The sequence below is a fragment of the Furipterus horrens genome, unplaced genomic scaffold (assembly GCF_987537825.1).
Source record: "Furipterus horrens unplaced genomic scaffold, mFurHor1.1.pri manual_scaffold_3, whole genome shotgun sequence".
NCBI lineage: Eukaryota > Metazoa > Chordata > Mammalia > Chiroptera > Furipteridae > Furipterus > Furipterus horrens.
The window spans coordinates 142,621,006-142,645,849 of record NW_028327173.1 but is presented as its reverse complement, the minus strand read 5'-3'; the positions used below and the strand labels follow the sequence as shown (position 1 = coordinate 142,645,849).

At 35.5% G+C, this 24,844-nt stretch overlaps 1 protein-coding gene across 1 annotated transcript in view; it reads left to right on the top strand.

Moving 5' to 3' along the window:
• DPH6 (diphthamine biosynthesis 6) overlaps positions 1 to 24,844 on the top strand; it is a 142,101-nt gene that overhangs the window by 94,839 nt on the left and 22,418 nt on the right. The window contains exon 6 of the mRNA XM_090271946.1: positions 22,370 to 22,431. Coding sequence (XP_090128072.1) covers positions 22,370 to 22,431 — 62 coding nt within the window. The remainder of the gene's footprint in view (positions 1 to 22,369; positions 22,432 to 24,844) is intronic.

Genomic DNA, 24,844 nt, shown 5'->3' with positions numbered 1-24,844 from the left:
TTGCATAATGACATCTGGAAGCAGAGACCGTTAAAACCTGTACTGTGATATCTGGCCTATAGTTATATCTTCAAACCAGTCCAGAATTTATTGAACAGTCTCTAGTTATCACCCCAGTCACTATGAATGTGAGTGTGCAATAAGTTATTTTTGTTGGACAAGAAATGGAGAATGACACTATAATAATTCCAATTGACCTCATATGCTAACCTGAACCAGGATATAGCCAATGTGTCAAGGAAGGACCTGGAAGGCTGTTCTGATGGTCCTGGAGCTCTCCGTGATTTGCTGTGCATTTTGATTACTTCTTTCCTTTAAATGATCAGTAGAGGTTGATTTTGGATAAGGTCTCAGATTTGTGAGTGTGATTTGACAGTTCAATCTTTTGGTTTAGGTCAATTTCTCATTTGTTTTGTACCACGTTACATATGTGGGTTGTAAAGAAAATATGTTCATGTTTCTGCATAGCTAAGTCTTTCCAAGCAAATTTTACAGGAACTTGGGACCTAGACTATAAGACAAGCTTTAGGGTTTAACGTTTAACTGGATAAACAGTGAGAGATGGGAAAATGAAACCAGAACCTTGGCGACATCTCCAGGGTGGTAAAACTGGAAACAGTAGTTTATACCCCCTCCCTTCCAAGATACTGTTTTTTATATTCCAAAGTGTAAAAACACAAGTCCTTTACTTTTCCAAGGATATTCTCAAAAGGGGAGGGGGAACAACTGTCTTCTTTTCCCTGAGTAAACATTCAGATTTATTTTTTTCAGGACTCCTTACCTACAGTAGATGCAATTATTTGAAAGATCATATCTCATTTTGCTCTTGGAGTAAGAGCTGGGTCAGAGAAGAGCCAGAATGTAGTTATCTACGTGCTGTGTATAAGTAGTAATAGTAATAAGTTCTGCTCCAGGAAACTCATGTTAGCATTCAGCACATGAATAAATAGATTATTAAAATTTAACAATATATGGGACAGTCTCAGAATAGCAATGCTAATACTACTACCACCAATATGATTGTTGAGAATAGTTACAAATAATTTCTTACATGTGCTTTCCCAAATTTCCCTTCCCATTTTTAAGAGTTCCATATGTATTTTGTCTGGACATATAATTATTACATACTGTATACTATTTTTAAAACAATCTTATGGAGTTATAATTAACATCATGCAATTCACCCATGCAAAGTGTACAATTCATTGTTTTTTAGTAAATTCACAAGGTTGTCAAATTATTACCATAGTGAAGTTTTAGAACATTTTTGTACCCCCAGAAAGAACCCTGTACTCATTAATAGTCATTCTCCACATTTCCTCAGTCTTCTCCCACCCCCAGTTCTATGCCCAATGAAACTACTTTGCACCTTTTCATCTTCAGATTTGCCTATTCTGGACATTTCATATGAATGGAATTTAACAATATGTAGTCTTTTGTGACTGGCTGCTTTCACCTGAAATGTTTTTAATGTTCATCTATATTATGGTATGGATCAGTATTTGATTTTTTTAATTGCCATATAATATTCCATGATGAATTGCTTGATTTAATTTGCTAGAATTCTGTAGTATGAAAAATAGAGACATTTATTGAAGAACATACAAGAAAAATTGTACATACGACAATGACACCTCAGCCCCCTTCAAAGTAGGCACCTTGGGACCTCACACAGTCTCCCAATTGCCATCAGCTGCCCCATTGTATTTTCCTGACTCTCATCGACAGTCTGAAATCTCTTCCCTTTTAAAGGTAACTTTAGTTTTGGGAAAAGCTAGAAGTCACAGGGCGCCATATCTGGCTGTCGAGGGCTGAGTCACCTGGGTGATTTGGTGTTTTGCCAAAAAACTGCAGGAGATGTGATTCATGAGTAAGCACATTGTCATGACAAAGCTGCCAATCACCAGTTGCCCGTAGCTATGGCCTTCTGAATTATCCAAATAGTTTCCAGGGAGGAATGTTCAAGTTTAACACAAAATTTGATGCAGACTCTTTAGTGTTCTGAAGTACTAATTGCTTATACCATCTGAGCATGAGATTACTTTTTAGGATAGTTTTTCATTAGAAATTCAATTGCTTTGTTAGATTAACCCTTTGAGTGCCACACATAATTTGAAATTTGGATCAACATGAGAAAAAAATTATATCAATATATAACCTGAGGTATAAAAAAAGAGAACAAAACATAAAACGTGAATGATTCCATTGTTATTTACATTTATAGCCATCAAAAAAAAGAGTTGCTGGGAGCAATTTTGGCAATTTTGGGAAAATTTGTCAGCGTTGCTCACAGCAACATTGGCATTCAAATGGTTAAGGCTATTCCAATTTTCATTTCTTATTTCAATTAATTGTGTTTTTCTCTTGAGTTTATTTATTTATTGTAAATTTTGAAAATTGTAGATATAAAGGAGCTCCTAATGTTTTCTTACTGTCTTTTTATCATCTATAGAATTGGTAGTGATGTCATTTTTTTCATTCAAATTGGTGGTTGGTTTTCTTCCTTGCCTTTATTAGTCTTGTACAGGCTTATTGATTTTAATCTTAGGATTTTGTTGACTTTCTATTTTATATGTTGTTTTCTATTTCATAATTCCTGCTGCTATCTTTATTATCCCTTAATACTTTCTCTTTTAGAAAAAGTCATTTCAGTCTTCCTGAGTAGGAAAAAACCCAGTTCTTTCCTGTGTTCTCTTTACTCCTCATACAAAATATTTCATGTCTGGTCACCATATGTGTGGAGGTTTTTCCAATACCAAGCAATTCTCTGTGACACCAGCTGGGTGACCTAAAATTCACCTCAAATCTGACACTGTCTATCTCAAGATAGCATTAGATTCAGGTAAAAGGCTCAGTCCCACACAACCACCCTTTACTTCAGAATCCAACTGAAAGCTCAGGTTAACACCTGTGCTTCTGACCAACAGGTTTCAAGGACACCCCCTCCCCGTTGAACTTCAGATGTCAGTCCTATGAACAGATTGTTACCTGTACTTCTCACCCACTGACTATAAAGTAGAGGTTCTTATGACACCTTCTTCCATTAGATTTAATTAATTGGAGTGTGACAGAATTTAGGGCAACATTTGCTTAATCTTTGCCAGTTTATTGTATCAGGATATGATAAAAGATACAGATGAACATTACAAAGTTGGTTCTCCTGGCATCCACCCCCATCCTTAAGCTGTGTCTAAAAGTCACCTCATTAACATAACAAAAGATACGTTTATAGCTCTCATCGCTTAAGAAATGCCAAGGGTTTTAGGAGCACTTTGCCAGAAATGAATACAGACCAAATACTTCTTACTATAAATCACAATATCACTATGCCTAACATCAAAATGCTCATCCTTATTATATTCCATTGTTTTGGATATTTGTTTCTCTAATTCTTGTAGCAGAATTGTTATTCCAAGGAGGTATGTTACATTAATCTGGGCTTTTGTAGCCTGTGGCACATTGCTCTTTTTGCACCTTAGTTTAAGGAGCACCTTTTTATTTTGTTATGCCTTAATTTGATTTTTAAGAAAGAGTACTGGACTCAAGGTAGGTAAACATAGCTCACCTCCTCGTACAATCACAGCAAAATTACCACTAAACTACAGAACAAGAACCACTCAGAAGCATCAGGAAATCAAGTCGTATGGAAGTCCGACAACTGAGGAATTCAAGAAACCACATTCATCCAGATGGGTAGGAGGGGCAGAGGAATGGAAACACAGAGACAAGGGACAGGCTGGCCCCAAACCCACGTGTGGTGGATATAAAATGAAGGGATATCACAGAGCAAGGGATCCCAGTCCGACACCAGATCACGCAGCCCAGAGTTCCAGTGCTAGGAAGATAAGTACCCATAACTTCTAGCTGTAAAAACCAGTGGGGTTTGGGTCAATGGAAAAAACTGCAAGATTCTCAGGTGTCTTTTATTGGAGTGCCTTGAACATGGATTTACTCAGACTCACTCCCTCTAAGCTCTAGCACTGGAGAGCACCTTGAAGGTCACCAATGGCAACAGGGAGGAACTAAAGTGTCTGGCCTCAGGGTGAGAGCTGAGAGGCAGCTTCCTTCCAGACAGAACTGCAGACTGCAGACAATCAGACAATGGCCATTGTTCCTTTTCTGAGCCCTCCCACACACAAAGCCACAGTGAAGTGACACCATATCTGAGTCTCCTTCAACCCAGCTCACGTGGTTAGCCCATCTTGACAATTGCCTAAGGCTTCGCCCACCCAACTTATAGTGGTGACTTTTCCATATGAATGGCTACTCTAGGCAAGGCTTCAGACCTTCCTAAATCTGCTCAAACAAGAAAGAGCTGAGCCCAACTCCCATACCTCTCTGAGTGGTCCCATACCCAGCACTAGGAGCAGCTGTCTTCAGATGGCTTTATAGCTTATGCCAACGGGGCCCCTACAGAACACACATGGTGACTGACCTTGACCTCCAATCACCTAGGAAACCCCTGAGCCTGCACTCCCAGTGGGCAGCTACAGACCATGTCAGAGCACCACCACTCAACCACATCCACAGCCACGGAGGGAGGTTGTTGCTGTCCAGTGGTCACAGCCAGTCCTACCAGCTGTCTATCCTGGGTAAATCCCTCCCATTGACCTGCTGACGTAATCAAGACTCAACTACAAAGGAGGAAGTACTCAGCTCATACAGAGGGTGCATCTCAAGTACCCAGCTTGGGGGATAGCAGAGACTGTATCACTAGACCCTACTACATTAGGCCACACTACTAAAACACGGAGTCAAACTAGTTCTATCTAATACATAGAAACAAATACACTGAGGCAGCCAAAATGAAGAGACAAACATGACCCAAATGAAAGAACAGGAAAAAAAACTAAACTAAATGGACATAAGCAATCCATCGGATGCAGGTTTCAAAACACTGGTTATAAGGATGCTCAAGGAACTCAGAGTGTACTTAAACAGCATAAAAATGATCCAGTCAGAAATGAAGGAGACGGTAATTGAAATAAAAAGCAGTTTACAGGGAATCAACAATGGACTGGATAAAGTCGAGGATCAGATCAATGATTTGGAACACAGGGGAGAAGAACACATCCAATCAGTACAGCAAAAAGAAAAAAGAATCCACAGTAACAAGCATAGTGTAAGAAGCCTTTGAAACAACTTCAAGCGTTCCAACATTTGCATCATATGGGTGCCAGAAGAAGAAGAGAAAGAGCAAGGAATTGGAAACCTATTTGAAAAAATAATAAAAGAAGACTTCCCTACTTTGGTGAAGGAAACAGACATGCAAGTCCAGGAATCAAAGAGTACCAAAAAAATGGACACAAAGAGGCCCACACGAGACACATCATAATTAAAATGCCCAAAGTTAAAGATAAAGAGAGGGTCTTAAAAGCAGCAAGGGAAAAGCAGATAGTTACCTACCAAGGAGTTCCCATAGACTGTCAGCTGTTTTCTCAAAAGAAACTTTGCGGGCAAGAAGGGATTAGCAAGTAGTCTTCAAAGTGATGAAAAGCAAGGACCTACAACCAAGATTACTCTATCCGGCAAAGCTATCATTTAGAATGGAAGGGCAGATAAAGTGCTTCCCAGACAAGGTAAAGCTAAAGGAGTTCATCATCACCAACCCATTATTATATGAAATGTCAAAGGGACTTACTTAAGAAAAAGGAGGAAATCAATACTATGAACAATAAATTAGCAATAAATACATATCTATGAAGAATTTAAATAAGAAACAAACTATGCAAACAAGAACTGAGACAGAATCATGGATATGGAGAATGTTGGGGAAGGGGTTCTGGGGGAATGGAAGAAAAGGTGAAGGGATTAAATACAAATTGGTAATTACTATAATAGGCAGGGGGTTGTTAAGAGCAAGTATAGGAAATGGAGTTGCCAGAAAACTTATATGCATGATCCATGGACATGAACAAAGAAGGGGGGGTGGCTGTCAAAGGGAGTTGGGGGTACTGGGGGGTTGGCAAAAGGGGAAAAATTAGGACAACTGTAATAGCATAATCAGTAAAAATTTTAAAAGTATTGGACTCAAAACTTGTCATATCAGTGCTTGATTTTATCACTTCTTAGCTTTGTAGCCTAGAGAATTCACCTACACCCTGAACCTTTATTTTCACAGCCTCCATTAAACAGTGTTTTAGCATTTGTTTTACAAAACATTTACTACTAAAATGGGACTTGTGAAAGTTTTAACAGTTTAACATGTTATACACATTATTATTACTGCTAGATAGGTATGGGGTAATTATGAGCAACTTTTAATGAACAAATATATGTGAACAAGTAAAATTAGTTGGTAAGCTTTTCTTATAGATTTCATTTGCTGTTTCATTTTCCTGTTTGGCAGAAAAGAAACTTGGGTGTTGTATAACTGTACTGCAACATAAATCCAATACACCTCTCTTTCTTGTCTTCACCTCTGAAAACCCTGGAAGTTTCCCATGCAACAGATGGAATACAGGCAAGACAGTTAAGTGTGGTTTCCAATAGAACTAGAGCTAGGGGATGTATTTTTCTTTACTTGACAAATTCAGGAAAGTCAGTGTTTAAACTGTAGCTAAATTTTTCAGGCTTTTTGGCTTCCTATTCTGTATTTTTTTATCTCACATTTTTATTTCCTTTGTTAAAGATATTTCAGATCAAATGTAGTTACACGTTGGGAGACTAGAGCAGTATCACAATTTCTAAATAACTGTTCTTAAATGATCATAAAATGTTTAATTTGAAAGACAGGAAATGAATTCATATTTGATATTAATGATGACTTACACTAACTTTTAGGAGGAAATGTTTGTAGTAAGCAGTTAAAAACATAATCCTAATGGTTGTTGCACAAAATCTAGGTTTATAAGGGCTGAAAGAGAAAATAATACAAATACTGTTAGATAGTAACTTGATTCAAAATCACTAATTTTACTTCATTTTATTTTTTTGGCTGCTGTATAAAGAATGATCTTATAAGAGTAAATTTCTTACCTGCCTCAAGCAAGAATAATTAGATGTAAGCAAATTTAATAGAGCCTGTGTGCTCTGGAGCCATTCAGCTATGCTTCAATAATTGCATTTTTTAAGTATGAAGGTTGTTGAACATGTCAAGTGACAAAAAAGTTAAAGTACTGGTTATCTGTTTACCTTTTAGTTAAATAAATATATGTACTTAATAAACCAAGCAGTATTGAATACATTAACAAGTAGTAGACTCCAGTCAGAAGTGAATGCAGCTCCTAGTATGCAATTATTATATCTGTGTCTCTGAGTCAATAGCATTACCATTACTTCAAACTAATTCTGTCCTTTGTTCTCCTTTATTCTGTTTCCTTTTATTGAAAAAGCTCATTTCTCATAACATATATTTGAACAAGTAAGTATAATATTATATTGTAATAATTTCTTTTTTTATTTAATCTTTACAAATTTACAAGGTTGACTTTCTTTCAAGACCCAGATCCACATTAACAAATTAATGTGTTCCTTTCAATTTATTTTTTTCCTTATAGACTAGGTTTAGCTGTTTTGTCCACAGTCTCCTAGGATCTACTTTCCATTCAATCATTGTTTTGATTTTGCCACTGCTAACTCATGAAAACTATATACTGATACACTTAAGATAATATTACCAAAGTATTGTCCATATTAGCGATAGATATTTTTCATTACAGGTACTCCTTTCAATATTGAATTCTATTGATATTTAAAATGTGATTCAATTTACTTACAGTTTTTCAAAGATACATCTCCTATATAAAAGCAGCAGATCTTGTGTGTGCATAAAAATGTGTGTATGTATATAAAGAGCTGATACGACTCAACATCAAGAAAACAAACAACCCAATTAAAAAATGGGCAAAGGACCTGAACAAACACTTCTCCGAAGAGGACATACAGAAGGTCCATAGACACATGAAAAAATGCTCAACATCATTAGCCATCAGGGAGATGCAAATAAAAACCACAATGAGATACCATTTTACACCAGTCAGAATGGCCATCATCAACAAATCAACAAGCAACAAGTGCTGGCGAGGATGTGGAGAAACGGGAACCCTACTGCACTGTTGGTGGGAATGCAGACTGGTGCAGCCACTATGGAGAACAGTATGGAATTACCTCAAAAAATTAAAAATGGAACTGCCTTTTGAACCAGCGACTCCACTACTAGGATTATACCCGAAGAATCTTGAAACACCAATTCAAAAGAAGTTATGCACTCCTATGTTCATTGCAGCACTGTTTACAATAGCTAAGTGCTGGAAACAACCTAAGTGCCCATCTGTAGATGAGTGGATCAAAAAACTGTGGTACATTTACACAATGGAATACTGTGTAGCAGAAAGAAAGAAGGAACTCCTGCCATTTGCAACAACATGGATGGAACTAGAGAGAATTATGCTTAGTGAAATAAGCCAGGCAAAGAAAGAAAAATACCATATGATATCACCTAATACAGGAAACTAAAGAACAACACAAACAAAGGAACTAAATAGAACAAAGAGCAGAATAGCAGTCAATAGGGGGGAGGGGAGAGGGAGAGAAGGGGGATAAGTAAGGGAAGGGTTTAATTAAAGAGCCTGTATAAAAGACTCATGGACATGGACAACCGGGAGGGATATGATTGTGGGAGAGGGGGTGGGTTGGGTGGGGGAGAGAAATTAGGGGAAAAGGGGACAACTGTAATTGAAAAATCAAAAAAAAAAAAAATGTGTGTATGTAAGAGAAAGTTTACAAAAAAGGAACTCACAGAAAAAAAAACCCACAAAAAATATTAAATGGCAATAGATTAGCAGCAGATATTTCTAGAAAGTGCTAATATGAAAATTTTAAATTTTTTATTTCTCTTTTCTACAATGAATGGAAATTGCTTTTTTGAACAGAGGGAGAGAGCAAATGAAAATGGGACATAGAAACAACTATAACTCAGTGGAAGAGAGTGACCAGAACAAAGAACAGGCAGTGATGCTAAGGAGGACTATTTAAAGGAACTATATATTTAGCCTGAAGTAAAGGTAGCAGGTTACTGGGCCAAGGAGAAGAGGGATTTTTATAGCTATCTACAGTATTTGAAAGGCTGCTGGTACTTTCTGTGGCTTCAGTGCAATTCTAAGAGCCAATGGAAGTTATATAGTATAACAAGTCTTGGGTTGGCATTGGAACTTTCTAACATTTGGGTCTTTCAAATAGTGGCATAGGAGGTTACCCCAGGCCCTTGCGTGGATTTCCTCAAGCCTCTACTGCACGGCCCTTGCTCTTTTCTATATAATACTCTCCTTCATGCTGAGACAGAAGAGATAAGCAGAGGTTATAGAATTGGGCTAGTTAAGGTTGCTTTTGAAGGATGGAGGTTTGCACCACTGGATAATTTCAGAACATGTCATTGGCTCTGAAGGCCTTTTTGTAAGAGGGCACTTTAGAAATGGCTAGATTAAAGGCAAATATGTACTTTTAAAATGAACATATAGTGTTCAAAGGTGACCACTTTGAAGGCAGTAGCCCTCATTTGAACAGAAAAAAATCAGTCTCATTACTTGATTACTTGTTAGTTTTCATTAAAATCTGATACTTGCACAGAGCACAGTGATGAGAAAATTAAATTCAGTTATGGCTTTCAGATTCCATTTGATAAGTAAACTTTTGTTACATGCTTATCTTGTCATTGCCTGTTATTCTCTCATTTTCATCTTGAGTTGGGAGCTCATCTTTCCTCCCTTCTGCATCTTATCTATAGTGAAATTTGTTTTTTAATTTGAAGATGGATTATTACCTCCTCCAGAAGAGGTGATCCAGTATTAGAGAAGAAAAGAGAAATTGTCCCTGAAACTTTATTTTCATTACTTAGCAAGTTTTACAATTAATGACAGAAGTTTCTCCTGTGGCCTCTCCTCCCAAAGACTGTGCTTATTTATTTTCCCCAGTAGTCCCATGTGACCTTGTTAAAAGCTTCATTTACTGGTTTACTTCTATCTGGTATTTTATTGACATTTCCAGATAAGTTTAATAGGATGGAGAGAAACAGTGTTCTCTTTATAGACTCAGGGGTGATTTGACCTTAGCAGGTTAACCTTATCCTGATGTTCGAGGAAGCTATTCTTAATTAGACTCTATCACTTTCTCCATTATCACCAAGAAAGCCACTGGTCTGTAATTCTATAAATCTGAATTTTTCCCTTTCCTTCAGAAAAGATACCATATTAGCAAAAGCACAATATTTGGAAATAGTTGTTGGTTTTCCAGATACATTGCATATCCTCATCTGTAGCTCAGCCATTTCACACTTTATTTCCTTCAGAAACTCTCAGTTGAATACCATCTGGTCATGGTGATTTATTGCTGTGGAATTTCTCAAGTTGCTCTGTTATATCCTCCTAGGAGATTGCTCTCTGCTACTGCCCAACTGATTTTTCTCAGAAAGTGCCCTTGGAATAGTCGTTTCCCCAGTATCTTGTACAGCAAAGGTCAATGCCAAATAAAATGGAATTAAACTTCTGTGCTACTTCTCATTCTCTAACTCTCTGTCCTCATTGCAGGTGCTCATTGTTGGGGAGGAACTCAGCAGTCTGTGCAACCACTCACATTGGCTATTTAGTCCTCATGTTACCCTTTGTTTTTTTTATTTTTCAAATGTATCCTTCTCTTGACAATATGTTTTTGGTATTTAATTCAGAAAAAAATATGTTGTGTTAAAAAAATGTTCTAAATATTTTCTGCATGTTGATAAATAGCTGTGTGGAATTATTTATAGTTTTAAAAAACTACCCACAGATTTCTTGTTTGATTTTTCAAACAATGGCACATATATCTCTCATAGCCAATGTCCTTATCTGTCTTCCAAGCAGCATGGATAATTTTTAGACTCTCTACTTGCCTCTTAGAGGGATGCTAACCATTTTTACTTTTCTTCAGATTTTTAACATATATATATTTTTAAAGTCTTATCCTTGTGTTAACATTAAGAGATGCCCATATTAATTAGAACACAAGCTTTAATTGTGCAGCCTTCTCACTAGCTGAGTTTCACTCCTACACATGCTCACCTGTGGTAATTCCTATGTTACATTTTAAAAAGGGTTACTTAATGTGCATTCAAGTACAGTTAATTGCACTGAGAAATAAATTTCTATGTTTAAGCAAAGTACTTTAACACAAAACTTTTATTAAACTTGTAACTCAAGTATTGAAACATCAAAAATTGGGACTTCTACCTGGCTGCTGTGGCTCAGTGGATTGAGCGTCGGCCTGAGAACCAAGTGTCACTGGTTCGATTGCCAGTCAGGGCACATGACTAGGTTGCACGTCAGGTCCCCAGTTGGGGGCGCGAGTGAGAGGCAACCACACAGTGATGTATCTCTCCCTCTCTTTCTCCTTTCCCCTCTCTCTAAAAATAAATAAATAAACAAATAAATAAATTATTTTTTTAAAACTTGGGACTTCTAACATTACTATCTTAAATTAAGGGGAAGAATCAAGGTTTTAATATCAAATTCCAAATATATGTGGTATAATCTTTTCTTTAAATACAAATACTGCCTGTCCTATAGTGACCCGTGTCTGAATAGAGTCTGTAAAGGGGAGTAACAGATTATAACAGCAAAGGAAGTAAGTACTGATTTTGTTCATTTTATTGCTAACATATCTTTTCCTTTACTAGGTAAGACAGGCTGTTACAAAAGTAAGTTACACCTGTAACAATTTGGTACCTTTGTGGATTTGTTCTTTGAGTTTTTGAATAGATTAAGATTCTGTGTATTCCAAAGCTACTTATGTGTATCTATGTGTGTATAGAAATATGTACTATACTATAATTCTAGAACCTGTGTTTCTACCTTCATATCAAATAACTCCAGTTCCCTCTGTTCTTTAAAAATAAAAAATATACAAAATACAATATTCACAAATAAAGATCTTACTTATTTTAACACATATTATTATAAAAGTTAGTCCTCTGTAGTAACATTCATGGCTGTGTCAGACAGCTTACACTAAAACATCTTTCCAGTAGCATAACGATTACACTGAAAACTCCTCTGGAATGATTAAATCCATGAATCTTTTTCTGTTTGTCTATTTAGTAGTAAGACTATATAATAATTTTACTATCCAAACAAATATTTATCTTTAATGCCTTACTACTGATAGAACTTCATATTTTCCATGGTTGGAAAGTGAGACTCTCCAGTCTTAGCTGAGGGTTAGCATTTATTTATTAAAGCTGCTTAGAACAAGGATATGTTATACTGTTTGTGAGGCTTATCTTCTAATGAATTATCTTTCAGATAGGTTCTGTTGTATTGGCTGATGTCTCAAATATATGTTAAGTGTGTGTAGGTCACAGTCAGTGTAAACTTACCTAAGAACCTAGTGAGATACTGTGTCTCACAATGCAAGATCCTGCAGTATGGGTTGGGATCAGGATTCTCTAGAGTCTCCTTTACTTCTTTCTCTACAGAGCTATTTTTTCATTGGAAAAGCCTGCAGACAGATTTTCTTCTGAATTCGGTTTTATCTTCACTCAAGCATAATTTAGTTCAAGTTCTGGGTAGTTTCTGTTGTGATATTTCCTTCTTCCTTTATTCAGTAATATTTTTAGTGGAGTTTGGAATGGAGAGGGAAGTATGTTAATCGGGATTCCTCAGAGAAACACAACCAATAGGATATAAAAGACGTATGATGAGGGATTGGCTGACATGATTAGGGCGTTGAGCAGTCCCACAATCTGCTGTTTGCAGCTGGGCGACTCAAGAAAGCCAATGGTATAATTCAGTCCAAGTTCGAAGGCCTGTGTACCAGGGGAGCAGGTGGTGTAAATCCTAGTCTGAAAAGCAGAAGATGAAATGAGGTGGTCCAGGTCAAGCACTGAGGCAGAAAAAAAGGGGGCCAGTTTCTCCTTTCTCTGCCCTTCTTCTGCTCAGGCCCTTAATGGATTGGATGATGCCCACTCACACTGGGGAGGGCAGCCTACCTCACTGAGACCACTGGTTCAGATGCCGGTCTCATCCAGAAACACCCTCACAGATGCTCCAGAAACAGTGTTTAATTGGGGAACTCCATGGCCCACTTGAGTTGACACATAAAATTAACCATCACAGGGAGAATAGAATTAGATGCCAGTGCTCATATAATTATCTTGCCTGGGAGTATAATTGAGGATTTTAAAATAAAAATGACCAGATCAGATGTGCATTTTGGACAGCTCTCTGACTACAGTGTCCATTAAAGGTTGATATTCATCAAAGCTCTTTCCTGTATTTCTCTTCTCACTTTACATAGTCTTGAGTAATTTTATTTCATAGTTTCTATCAATATTTCTATATAAGTATCTCCAGCCCAGGCCTCTAACCGGGGTTCTAACTCCATATACCTAATTGCCAATTAGATAGCTCTTCTCAGGTGAGTCACTGGAACCTCAAACACATGTCCCAAGCTTGCTTTTCTATTTTTTCTATATCTGAAATGAAAAGTGTTGCCAACCTCTTTTAAGTTGATCAGAGTCAGACACCAGAGTCATCCTTGCCTCTTCTCTTTCCTGTATTCCCTGTATGCAGTTCATCAGCAATTACTGTATGTTCTACCTACAATATGTGGTTCTCAAATCTGTTCTCTTCTTTTCATACCTATTGCCTTGTCTATTATATCCTCTCTTGCTAACTATTGCAGCAGCCCCTTTATTTGCCTTCTTACCTTCAGTCTTGTTTACTGCCAAGGGATGATCTGTCTCAGAGTCAAATTGGATTGTGTCATTCCTCTGCTTAGAATTTCTCTGTCTTCTCCGTGACCTTACATTCAAGTATAAATTCTTCAAAACGAAACATAAGGTTCTGTAGGATCTGGTTTTTGTCACTTTTTAACCTCAACTTGCACTCCAGACCCATATTGCCATTCTTTCAGTTTTCAATACTCATGTCGAAAACTAACATGAAGGATTAGGAAGATACTTCTAAAATAAATATATCAAATTCCCTTTTTAAAAAATGTCATTGTTTAAAACATATCTGATATTTTTATTTTTTTTTTACATGTTAAAACTCTATAGTATTTCTAAAGGTTAAAAGAACTATTTGGGCTATCACCAGTAAGTATTGATTATCATTAACTGCACAATTAAACTTCATATGATTTATTGGTCATTCATTTCATGATGCCATGGATCTTAAAAGTGAATCCATTAAGTACCTTAGTGTCCTTTGTTACTTACACTAAATGAAATAAAAGTTCATAGATTTCAGAAACGAGTGACATGTTGAGATGGGTCCTAACATAATCTCTTAAGAGATAGGTAAGCATTTAGTGGTTTAATTCTAGAAATTAAAAAATCTGGAAATTTAAATAAGACTTTTCTCCAAATAGTCAACTTTCAAAATATATATACTTATTTTTACTTTAGAGATTATATTATCTTTCTTATCTGTTCTTTTAAACCCAAATTTGGTCATTTTATTTCTTAAATCCTCAATTATAGAATAGTAGTGTGTTCAATTAGAGTCTGGAAACAAACAAAAAAAACATATTTGCCAACAAAACCATGAGAGATTTTTAAATGGAATCAATTGGTTCTGGTGGCTAGTGAGCCAGGTGTAAATAAGAAGAAATTAGTGTGTGTGTGTGTGTGTGTGTGTGTGTGTGTGTGTGTGTGTATTTTCAAAGATACATGGGATGTTCCATTCCTGTCTGCATGGAATTTATCAGGAATCATAGGCAGACTAGAAATTACTTCTCAGAGTGATTATACCTTTTCTAATATCACCTACTTATTTTACAGTAAAAATCTAAGCTACAAAATTTGCAATGGGGACACATTCATTTTTCTTGACTGTTAAAAATGGCATTATCAAACATTTTGTCATCTTTCTCTCATATCATATACTGGGCTGTCCTATAAACCACTTGCCTTCTTGACGGTAGATGATAAATTGACTGATATAATTCAGTTGAGAAGTTGAAAATGCATTGAAAATAATGGGGCATAACATCATAGGGCTAACATTTATTCATAGATGATGCAATTAAATAAAACAGGCATTAGCTTCAAGGTCAGTCAGTAAAGTAATAAAATTGAATATTTTAATTGAATTGTAATTGCTTCCCATTGATACATGCAAGTAAAGTAAAATAGGTGTCAGCTCTACAAATTATGGTTCTTCTTTCTAATTAATTTCTTAATTCTGCATGGAGTTCTTCAGTGCCTAGGTCTTGTTGTTGGTTTATTCATTGACCCTGCTTCCATCAAGGAATGTCTATACGATATTATTAAATGGTTAGGTGTCAAGATTTACAGTAAATTTTTTCTATGCTTTGGAGAAAATTTTGTTAACTTAAAGTAACTTATTTATATATTTGAGTCAAAATGTACTGTAAATATGACATAATCCTGGGTTCTATGGATTGTAATAATCTTTATTAATATTGATATTTCTTGATATTCATATATCAACATTAATAAATGTAATCATCTCAATTATAAAGGTTTTCGTTAAGAGTGATAGTAACATCAAGGCTCACATTCCACAGCTGACTGATTCAGGAGGGAGACTGAACAGACTATAAGGTTTTGATGAAGCAAAGTTAATGTCTATTCATGACCCAGACTTCTAGAAAAGAGCCACCTAAATTGAATGAATCTAAATGATGAACCGTCTTTTTTAAGCACAAGAATTAATTGAAGCTCTTAGATAAAGTTGAATTGCATTGAAAAAGCCCATGGACCATTGTGGCTTTTTCATAAGCTTTTCACAGTCCCTCAAAGGGTTCTAATGTAAATACAGTTTTATGTAAAATAAAATGGGATTGATGACCTTACAACAAGTAGGAGAGAGATTTTCAAATTTCACTGGAATTGTATTAGGTCTATATACAAGGGTTAATTTAAAGAAAGAGAAGTTTATTCCTATTGGTGTAGCTGTGTTTCCCAGTTAAACGACTGATACTTAAAAATTGAATGAATGGCCCTGGCTGGTGGCCCAGTTGGTTGGAGCATTGTCTAGTACACCAAAAGGTTGGGGTTTCAATTCCTGATCAGGGCACATACCTAGGTTGCGGTTTCAATCTCTGGTCGGGACACATATGGGGGGCAGCCAATCAGTGCTTTTCTCTTTCTCCATCCCTCTCTCTCTAAAATCAATTAGCATATTTTTAAAAATTGAAAGAATGTAAGATGGATTTAAAAATTACTGAAGTACTATGTTTTGACACTTTAAAATGGTTTTTATAATAGAATCATTTAAGAACAAAATATTGGTATATTAGCATCATTTCTGTAGTTGTGCTTAGAGATATAGGTGGATTCTTGTTGGTAAAACCAGTAAATTAACTGAGAAGTTATTTATGTTGTCTAAGCTGTGTGTTAAATTTTACCTCAAACATTGACTTCATTATTTTGAAGGCTTTTGTCTAAATCATTTAAAGCACAAAAATTAAAAAATATAATTCCAATGAAAAATCTATTTTATTGATCCTAATCTGACCCAGACCTTTCATTCTCAATTATGAAGAATCTTGCATGTCAGAATTCTCCATGCATATGAAATTCTTAGAAAATACAGAAACCGAAATTCATGAGATGAAAGACTAATATCTTTGAGCTTCATAGTTATAGATAACATTAGGGAACACAGTTTTCATTGAGTTAGATCTGATACGTGTTTTTAACTAACTTTTGGCATCTGAATCCAAAAATGACCCATGTTTTTCTCTATTGCGTCAAGTTTTTAAGGTACAGAATACCCTCCCTTTATCCCCAAAATCATACAAAATGTACATACAAAGGAAAATAAAGAAAAAATTGCCTGAATATACTGTTTATTTAGAGTTATTTTATTCATATAAAGGTTATATATTGTTACCGTAAGTCAAATTGTGTACCAGTAGTAAAGTTCTGCTACCAAACATACATATTAAGGTATTTTATCTTTCCAAAGGACAGGTTAGGAAATGCCGAAATGAGATACTTGAAACAGTCTCCTTCAGTTGGCAAAGCTTTCACAAATTGCTTCATGAGACCCAGTTTTATGTGCAGAGGTGGGAATAGAATGTTCTTTCTGTCAACAAGTGGCTCATGTCGAATGTTTGGATCACCAGGTTTGAGGTCAGATCTTGCAGGCCAATTTGACTCCACCCAGTGTTTCTCATGAGCTCCACTGTCCCACATACACAGAAAACAGGGATACTTGGTGTATCCACACTGCTGACCAAGAAGGAAGCAGACCATTTGTAGGTCAACACAAATGATCCAATTGTGCTTGTGATATTGCAACAGGTCAGTGACTCTCTTTATGTCTTCATATTCTTCACAAAAACAAACTGAATGGTCAATTGGGACTGCACCAAATAAATTGCCATTGTGGAGGAGGACACACTTCAAGCTCCGCTTTGAGCTATCGATGAACAGTTGCCATTCCGTTGTGTTCTAGATTAGAATTCCCAATTCCTCCATTAAACCATGTATGTTATGGCAATACACAAAGCCACCGTCACTTTGAAAGTACTGCAGAAATGCACTTTCTCTTGATCAAAAGTAGAGTACCTTCGCTCCTTTTTCAAGCAAGTTTTTCTCATGCAGTCTTGATGCTAGGAGTTCTGAAGCATCTTTGGATAGTCCCTAATCTTGTGCCAAATCATTCAACTCATGCTGATCAAATCCCTTACAAACTGAGTCATCTTCAACTTCAGAATCTTCATCGTTGATGTCACTTAGTTCTTCACCATACTCCTGTTTTTCGAAAGAGGGTAGTTCAATGAAAACTGGCACTGGGATTTCAGCTGAATGAGGCACTGGGCATATAGCTGATGGTAGGCTGGGATATTCTATTTTACATTTATTTTTCTTGTTATATCCCAACATTTTCACTACACAAAAGTAGCAGTCACTTGAATAATCTCTGGGCTCTCGCCAAACCATAGGTATACCAAATTGCAATTTATCATGTGTTCCCTTCATCCACATCCATAAACTCTCGACACACTGCTTGCACACCTTGTGAGGGACCCAAGACCTATCTTGATCACCAAGTTTTACTTTAAAATATGCAAAATAGGCTTGCCTGACAAATGCGCTGATGTTTGTCCTTTGACTAGGAATGGTGAAACTACCACAGATATAACAAAACAAATCAGGGTTGTTTAGGCACTTATGATGAGAAATAGCAGAGGCAGACATGATCTAAAAGAAAGGAAATAAGTGCATATGTAAATAAAAAAATAAAATCTGCTAGCTCCTTATATACAGACAAGAACTCGGCCTACACTTCGGAATACGATTCACTATATAGAGCGGCACACAATCTCTCACCACACTGTCTCATGTGTAACTGAATAGCCTAGACAAGTATGAACCTGTCGCTGGTCTCCAAGGTCGTCCCCCACCCCTCCCCACTCGAGGGAGGTTTGCTTTCAGCCTATAGGAGAGCAGTAGTGCGTCCCTCAATCCAGGCTTGATCCAGCCTAGAGTGGTTGCATTAAGATAAGCTGTACAGAAAAAACTTGACGTGATAGAAGAAAACTAACTGCAGTTTTGAAATCAGTGTGCCTACTTAAGTCTAAAAGAGCTGAAAAATCAAACTCAACGCAATTATGTTAAAAATTGTTCCCCTTTGGAAACTAACAGTTTTTTCATGTTAAAGTGAACTGTTTCTCCAGAACTGTTTTAAAATTATTTTTATAATTGTCTTGTTCCATTTTTAAGTGAATATTGTATAGATTGTGCATACAATGCTAAGATGTTTCCAAATGAGGGAACTGGGGGTGGGGGGGGGGCAATGTAAAGTGTAAGAAAATTACATACTCCATCATTCATTGTATTTATAAAATAAGCTGCAAAGAGTTGTTTTTTTTCTTTTGCATGTAGTTTAATATTTATGAGATCATCTGTGTTCTAAGCATACTTTCTTGAGAAAAGTTTCATATCTGAATAATATTTCTACCACATTCCTAACTAACATCATTCCACATATAATAGTTTCAACTGATTTAGAAGAGATCTCAGAGATCAGGATGGCTTCAAGCCATTGATTTTTTAAGAACAGTATCTTGAATTGCTAGAGGTTTCTAGACCTTATCCAAGAAAATACAGGGCGAGGTAAAAGTAGGTTTGGGGTTGCTTCATATGGAAAATAATACAATAATTAATAAATAATAATACAGCAATAAACTCTGTGTTTTGTGTGCTAACAACTATAAACCTACTTTTTCCCTGTCCTGTATTTTACAGAAACAATCTGAAATTCATATCATATGGAGAGTGATCATGAGGTCCCCAATTTTTACAAAGGTGTACTTTTATGATCACAGATTCATGTGGGAAAACTGTACCCAGTGTGGTTTATGTTTACATCTTTTACTGATTCTCTATCTAAAGGCAAGCCAAATTACTTTATCCATCATGGAATACAGCCATCCCTGAAATGCGATGTAACAGCTATTTCTGTACTTCAGTGATTCTGAACTGGGGTTTGATGATTCTACCATGAATTAAAAGACTGTAAGAAAAATGGGAAGATCATCCAGTTTGATCTTTCAGTTCCATCTGTATAAAGTATATGCTCTTAAATTCCTTACATACATTTTAGCTGCGCATTTATTTACTCCCTGTTCCTTATAGAGAATGCAAAACATAAATGTTTAGATTCAATCATGAAGTACTTTTAAAATGATTTTAATGATGTGTAACTTAGTGCCTGAATGCTGAGTGTGGTATGTGTGTATTGTGGGACCAATATGTATATGAGAATCAAGGAATTGGAAGGGAGGCTAAAAGCTGACATCTAGCCACACTGGCCTTGTATACTCATGCTTTGAGTTTTCCAAAATGTCCCCCCAAACTCAGGATGGTAATAGATGAATACATTATGGAAAAGTATGAAAGACATAGCTGTGCTAGAAATTAAAACATATGCTAAAGAGTAAGCAGGACTGAAGCTGTGGGCTGTAATACAGATTGTCAGAAAGCAGACAAAAACAGTTGGGAGAACATAATCTGTGGGGAAATGGAGGCTGAAAGTGCCCCATATGTGGAAGAACCTTGAAGAGATAAAGAAAAACATAATACTCATTAAAGAAAAAGCAGTCAATTAGAAGAATAAATCCCCCAGAATGAAACAGCAATATTGTGTTGTGAAAAGTGAGTGAATAGAAATTTTGGGAATGAAACAGTCAGTAAAAAGCCCCAGTGGGCAGAATAAACTCTAGAGGAGCCAATTCAGACAGAATGAATGAAGCAGAAAAAAGTACTTCACTCAGAAGGCAACATAAAGAGAGAAAAATAAAAATGAAAGAACAGTTTAAAAATATGGAGGATATTTGGAATTGGCAAATTTGTGTATTAGATCTTACAGAAAAAAATATAGAAGAAAAGGCAGAAAAACAGTATTTACAAATATTATAGTTGAAAATATTCTACCCTTGAAGAAAGGAGTTTTGTAATTGAAAGTGCATATTAGGTACTGTACAGTATAAACAACAATAAACATACACTTAGACAAATTATATTAAAATCATCCAATGTTACAGGTAAATTGAAAATTGTACAGTCTAGCACAGAGAAAATAAGGATTCCTCATATAGGAATCACTATTAGACAGACAGCATACATCTCATTAGGAACAACTAATTCCTGAAGAAGTAATATTTTTCAACTAATCAATTACATAATGGTGAGAATGAAATAGGACATTATCAGACATGACTAAACTAGGAGAGTTTACCCTCACAGATCTCGAGGGAAAAGTAAAGAATGAACCTCAGATTAAAAATAGATTGAATTCCAGAAGAAATGAATGAGAATGGTGAGAACAGATGTAAAATATATTAGCAAGCTTAATTTTCCTTGCACAAAATGAGGTAACTAAAATTTTACACAATAATAACTAAAATTGTGGAACTTATTTAGTGTCTAGATAAAACATAATTTCTCTTGGTCAAAGGGATGCTAACATAAAGTCTTATATTTTAAGATTTATAAAATTTGAGATAATACATTTAGACTAAAATACTGTAGTTTTGAATGTGTTAAAAATTACAAGTGACACTCTGGTTGGTGTGGCTCACCTCGAGCATCATCTTTAAAACAAAAGGTTGCAGGTTCGATTCCCACTCAGAGCACATGCTTACGTTACAGGTTCATTCCCCATTGGGGCGTGTTTCTCTCTCACATTGATGTTTCTCTACCTCTCTCTATCCCTCCTTTCCCATCTCTAAAGTCAATGAGCATGTCCTCAGGTGATGATAAAAAAATAAAAATTACAAGTGATTACTGAACGAGTAGAAATAGTCTATAGCTTTCTAATTAGCAGAGAAAATAGACAAAAATTTTTTCAATCCAATGTGAGGCAAAAAATAGCAAAGGAAAAATCTATATAAAACTCAGTTTAACAGAAAATACACGATAAGATTATAATAGAATATAATACAACAGTGAAATTGGATGGACCAGCGGCATGGTAATCAATATAACTAAATCTCATTGACATTGTGAATTGAAAGCAAACTTAAAAATTATATCATTCATGAAAAAAAAATGTAAGGTGCATGAACAATACCAAATACTGTTTGGGATACATATATACATTTGTAATAAAATTTTAGAAGCATAGTTGGGAAGTAATTCACCACCGTCAGAAGAGTGGTTATCCATATAGAAAAGAGTAGGGGAAATAGATTGTTTAGGAATAGACATACTGTGAAATTCTATTCTGATTGTGTTGTTTATTTTTTAAAGAAATGGTTGTGGAGGAGATATAGCAAGATGTTAATACTTGTTCAATCTGGGTGGTAGCATGGATATTTGTTTTGAAGTATTTCATTTACTTATTCATTATAAAGATTGAAACGAAAAGTGGTTGGTGTGGCTCTGACCAGGTGGTTCAGTTGGTTAGAATGTCATTGAATATGCCAAGTTTGCAGGTTTTATCCTGTCAGAATCAACCAATGAATGCATAATTGCGTGGAACAGCAAATCAAGGTCTCTCTCTCTCTGTTCCCGCCCCCCACCATTTCTATTTCTCTCTAAAACAAATCAATTTTTAAAAAAGTTTTTAAGTGGTCTGGGAATAGAGTAACAGGACAAAGTTAACAATTGTATCTTTGAAATAATACCTATTTTTCTATCCTAATTACAATTCTTCCAAAATGGAAACATCATTTGAAACTATGCATCTGGTAGTTGACACAGTGAAATTGAAATGCATTGAAAGGAAACATTTTTCAAGAGCAAGAATAATAGTTGCCCAGGGAGAGTAAGAAAGTAAATATTAGCAAAGTACATTTTATTTTAGGATCAAAGAAATTTAAAATACACACATACTGGTTTCCTAAGTGAGGGGAGGGGAATATGTCTTTAAACTTTTAATCAAGGTATTTATTTTAAAAATTTAAACTTTCTTGGCAGGTTTAAATCCAGATAAGCATCTTGGAAAAGCCCTGGACGAAATGGAGCCTTATCTCTTAGAGGTAGGAATTTATAAAAATTGTTTCTTAAAATATAAGCATCTAAAGGGTGGAAAAATAGTGCCATGTTATGATAATTAAGAAATCAATTTTATTCTACAAAAACTCAGATACATTTGTGATATGTTTTTATGAAAACTTAAACTTCTAATGGGTATGAAAATATCTAAAATTAATTATAAAAATTATTTCCATCTCGTTGGCCTGATTAAAAAAGTAAGGTATATCTGAGGAAATTGTTCTGTCAGAAAGTTTACTTTTATTAAAATGGACATTTTATGCTATACAAAAAGTCTTCACTCCTAAAATATCTGATTGTCTTTGTAATTAAATTATTTTTTTCATTAGAAATGTGAGTAGAAACTTCCCTTAGAGAGTATCTAATTTGACATCTTCTCTTTTACCAATTAGAAAATTAATTTGCAGAGCAGTAAAGAAATCATCCCAAGATTTTAAGTAACAATTACTTAGCTCTTATCATTGTCAAATCCTAAGTATGTTCTAACCATTAAAGAAAAATTTAGTTATTTTCACTCTTTTTTATTAACTATGCTATATAAGTGTATGTAAAAGTGGGTTTACAGTTGTGAGTACATGAAAAGTTTATTTTTGCATTAGTATTTATTAATTATTATATAATTTGTATTACAACTATAAATCTACTTTTGCCCACAATGTGTTTTCCCGGAGTTTTGGGGCAAATGTTATAAATAGTATGGCAGTGTTTTATGAACTAGAACAGTGTAATTATTAGTTTTTTTTATTCCACAATCATGATGGAAAAAAGAAGATCACCTTACTTTTACAAAAGAACTGATCTCCTTTAATGTTATCGTTTTCCCCGCCCATGCTTTTAATTCATTTTAATTCACATTCATTGCTGTGATGTGAATTGTCAGCAGTTACGCTCTTCATTAAATGTATGGCTTTCACATTTCCTTTGAGTTACTTGTATTTGATTATTTTGTGGTTTATCAGTATGAATCAAATGCTTAGAAATCTCTAAAATGTTAATTCATTCCTTCTTTCATTATGCATTATTAAGCACCTAATATGTGCCAGGCAAATAGTAAAGATTAAAATAAAAATGAAATGCTTATATAATTATGACAAGTTATCTTTGATTTCTAGATAATTTCGTGTCATTTATTTAAGTCCATCTAAGTCCATCTAATGGAGATGGTTGCTTTCCATGCCCCTTTGATTGGGCTCTTCTACAGCAGTTTGTTCTATGGCCAGCATTTTGTTTATGTTCCCATCTTTAAACAAGCACTAGGCAATTCTAAAACAATGATCACATATATCATCTTCTGGTTCCTCCATACCAACAACACATCGGCTTCTATGATACTACTTATTCCTGATACCTTTCTAGGTATTTTCTTAGCTTACTTTTGGGGCTTATCGTGTATATTCCATCCCTTTCTGCTGTGGTTCCATCCATAGCATGCTTCCTGTGATGATGTTAAATTCCCCCATGACTTCAGCAACCAACTTTATTTTTATGACAATTAAGTGTGCTCTTCCCTCATCTTCATATGCTCCAGACGTGTGTGTTCAGCTGCCTCTAGATGTCTACCTTTCTTAGATGTCCTCGAGCACCTCACCCTCTTCCCTGACAGTGAAGGGTCCCGTTGTCTACTCAGTTGTTCAAGCTAAAAAAAGTGAATTGTAACAAGTGACTTCACATATCCATTATTCATGAATAAGGCTCCAAGTTCTTTTAATTCTTTTCTTAACATCTTATTATCTGTCCCTTTTAAGCCTTATTGTCGCTGTATTAGGGTCTGCCCTAGGTTATTGCAGCCATCTTACAGCTCAAGTCTATCCTCCCTGCGTTACTCCTTCTTGTTCCATTGTCCACAGTACTGCTATCATATTGTATGTGGATTACAAATCTGATCACCTTACACTTTCTTATATCACATTACAATGAGTCATTCCTCATTGCCTCAAAATAAAATGTAAACTTACCATAGCACAGTCTGTCTTGGGAAAAATGAGGCTTATAAGATAGCCAGTCTCCTCCATCCAGCCTATCCTTCATCAGCTTAGAACTCTTGATGGTTTCCATAGAGTGAGTATCCCCTTCTGCTTCCCTGTTTCCCTTCCCTTCTCTGCATGCTTTGTCTCTCCTTCACATGGCTAAATCCAATCTGTCCTTAAAGCCTAAACTTAGCAATTAATACTCTAAGGTTTTCTTGCTTAACTTAGCCTCCTTTGAGCTGCCACTTTCTTCTTTGCTTGTAGGTAGCCCTTAGAAGGTTATATTTTTTTCTCTTAAATAATGTTTAATGTATAAATGTATAATTTATAATTTATTAATTTATAATGTATAAGTTTCAGGCATGTAATATGTAAAAAATGAATTCAAACACTATAAAATAATGAAAAATCTTCTACTGAATCCAAATCC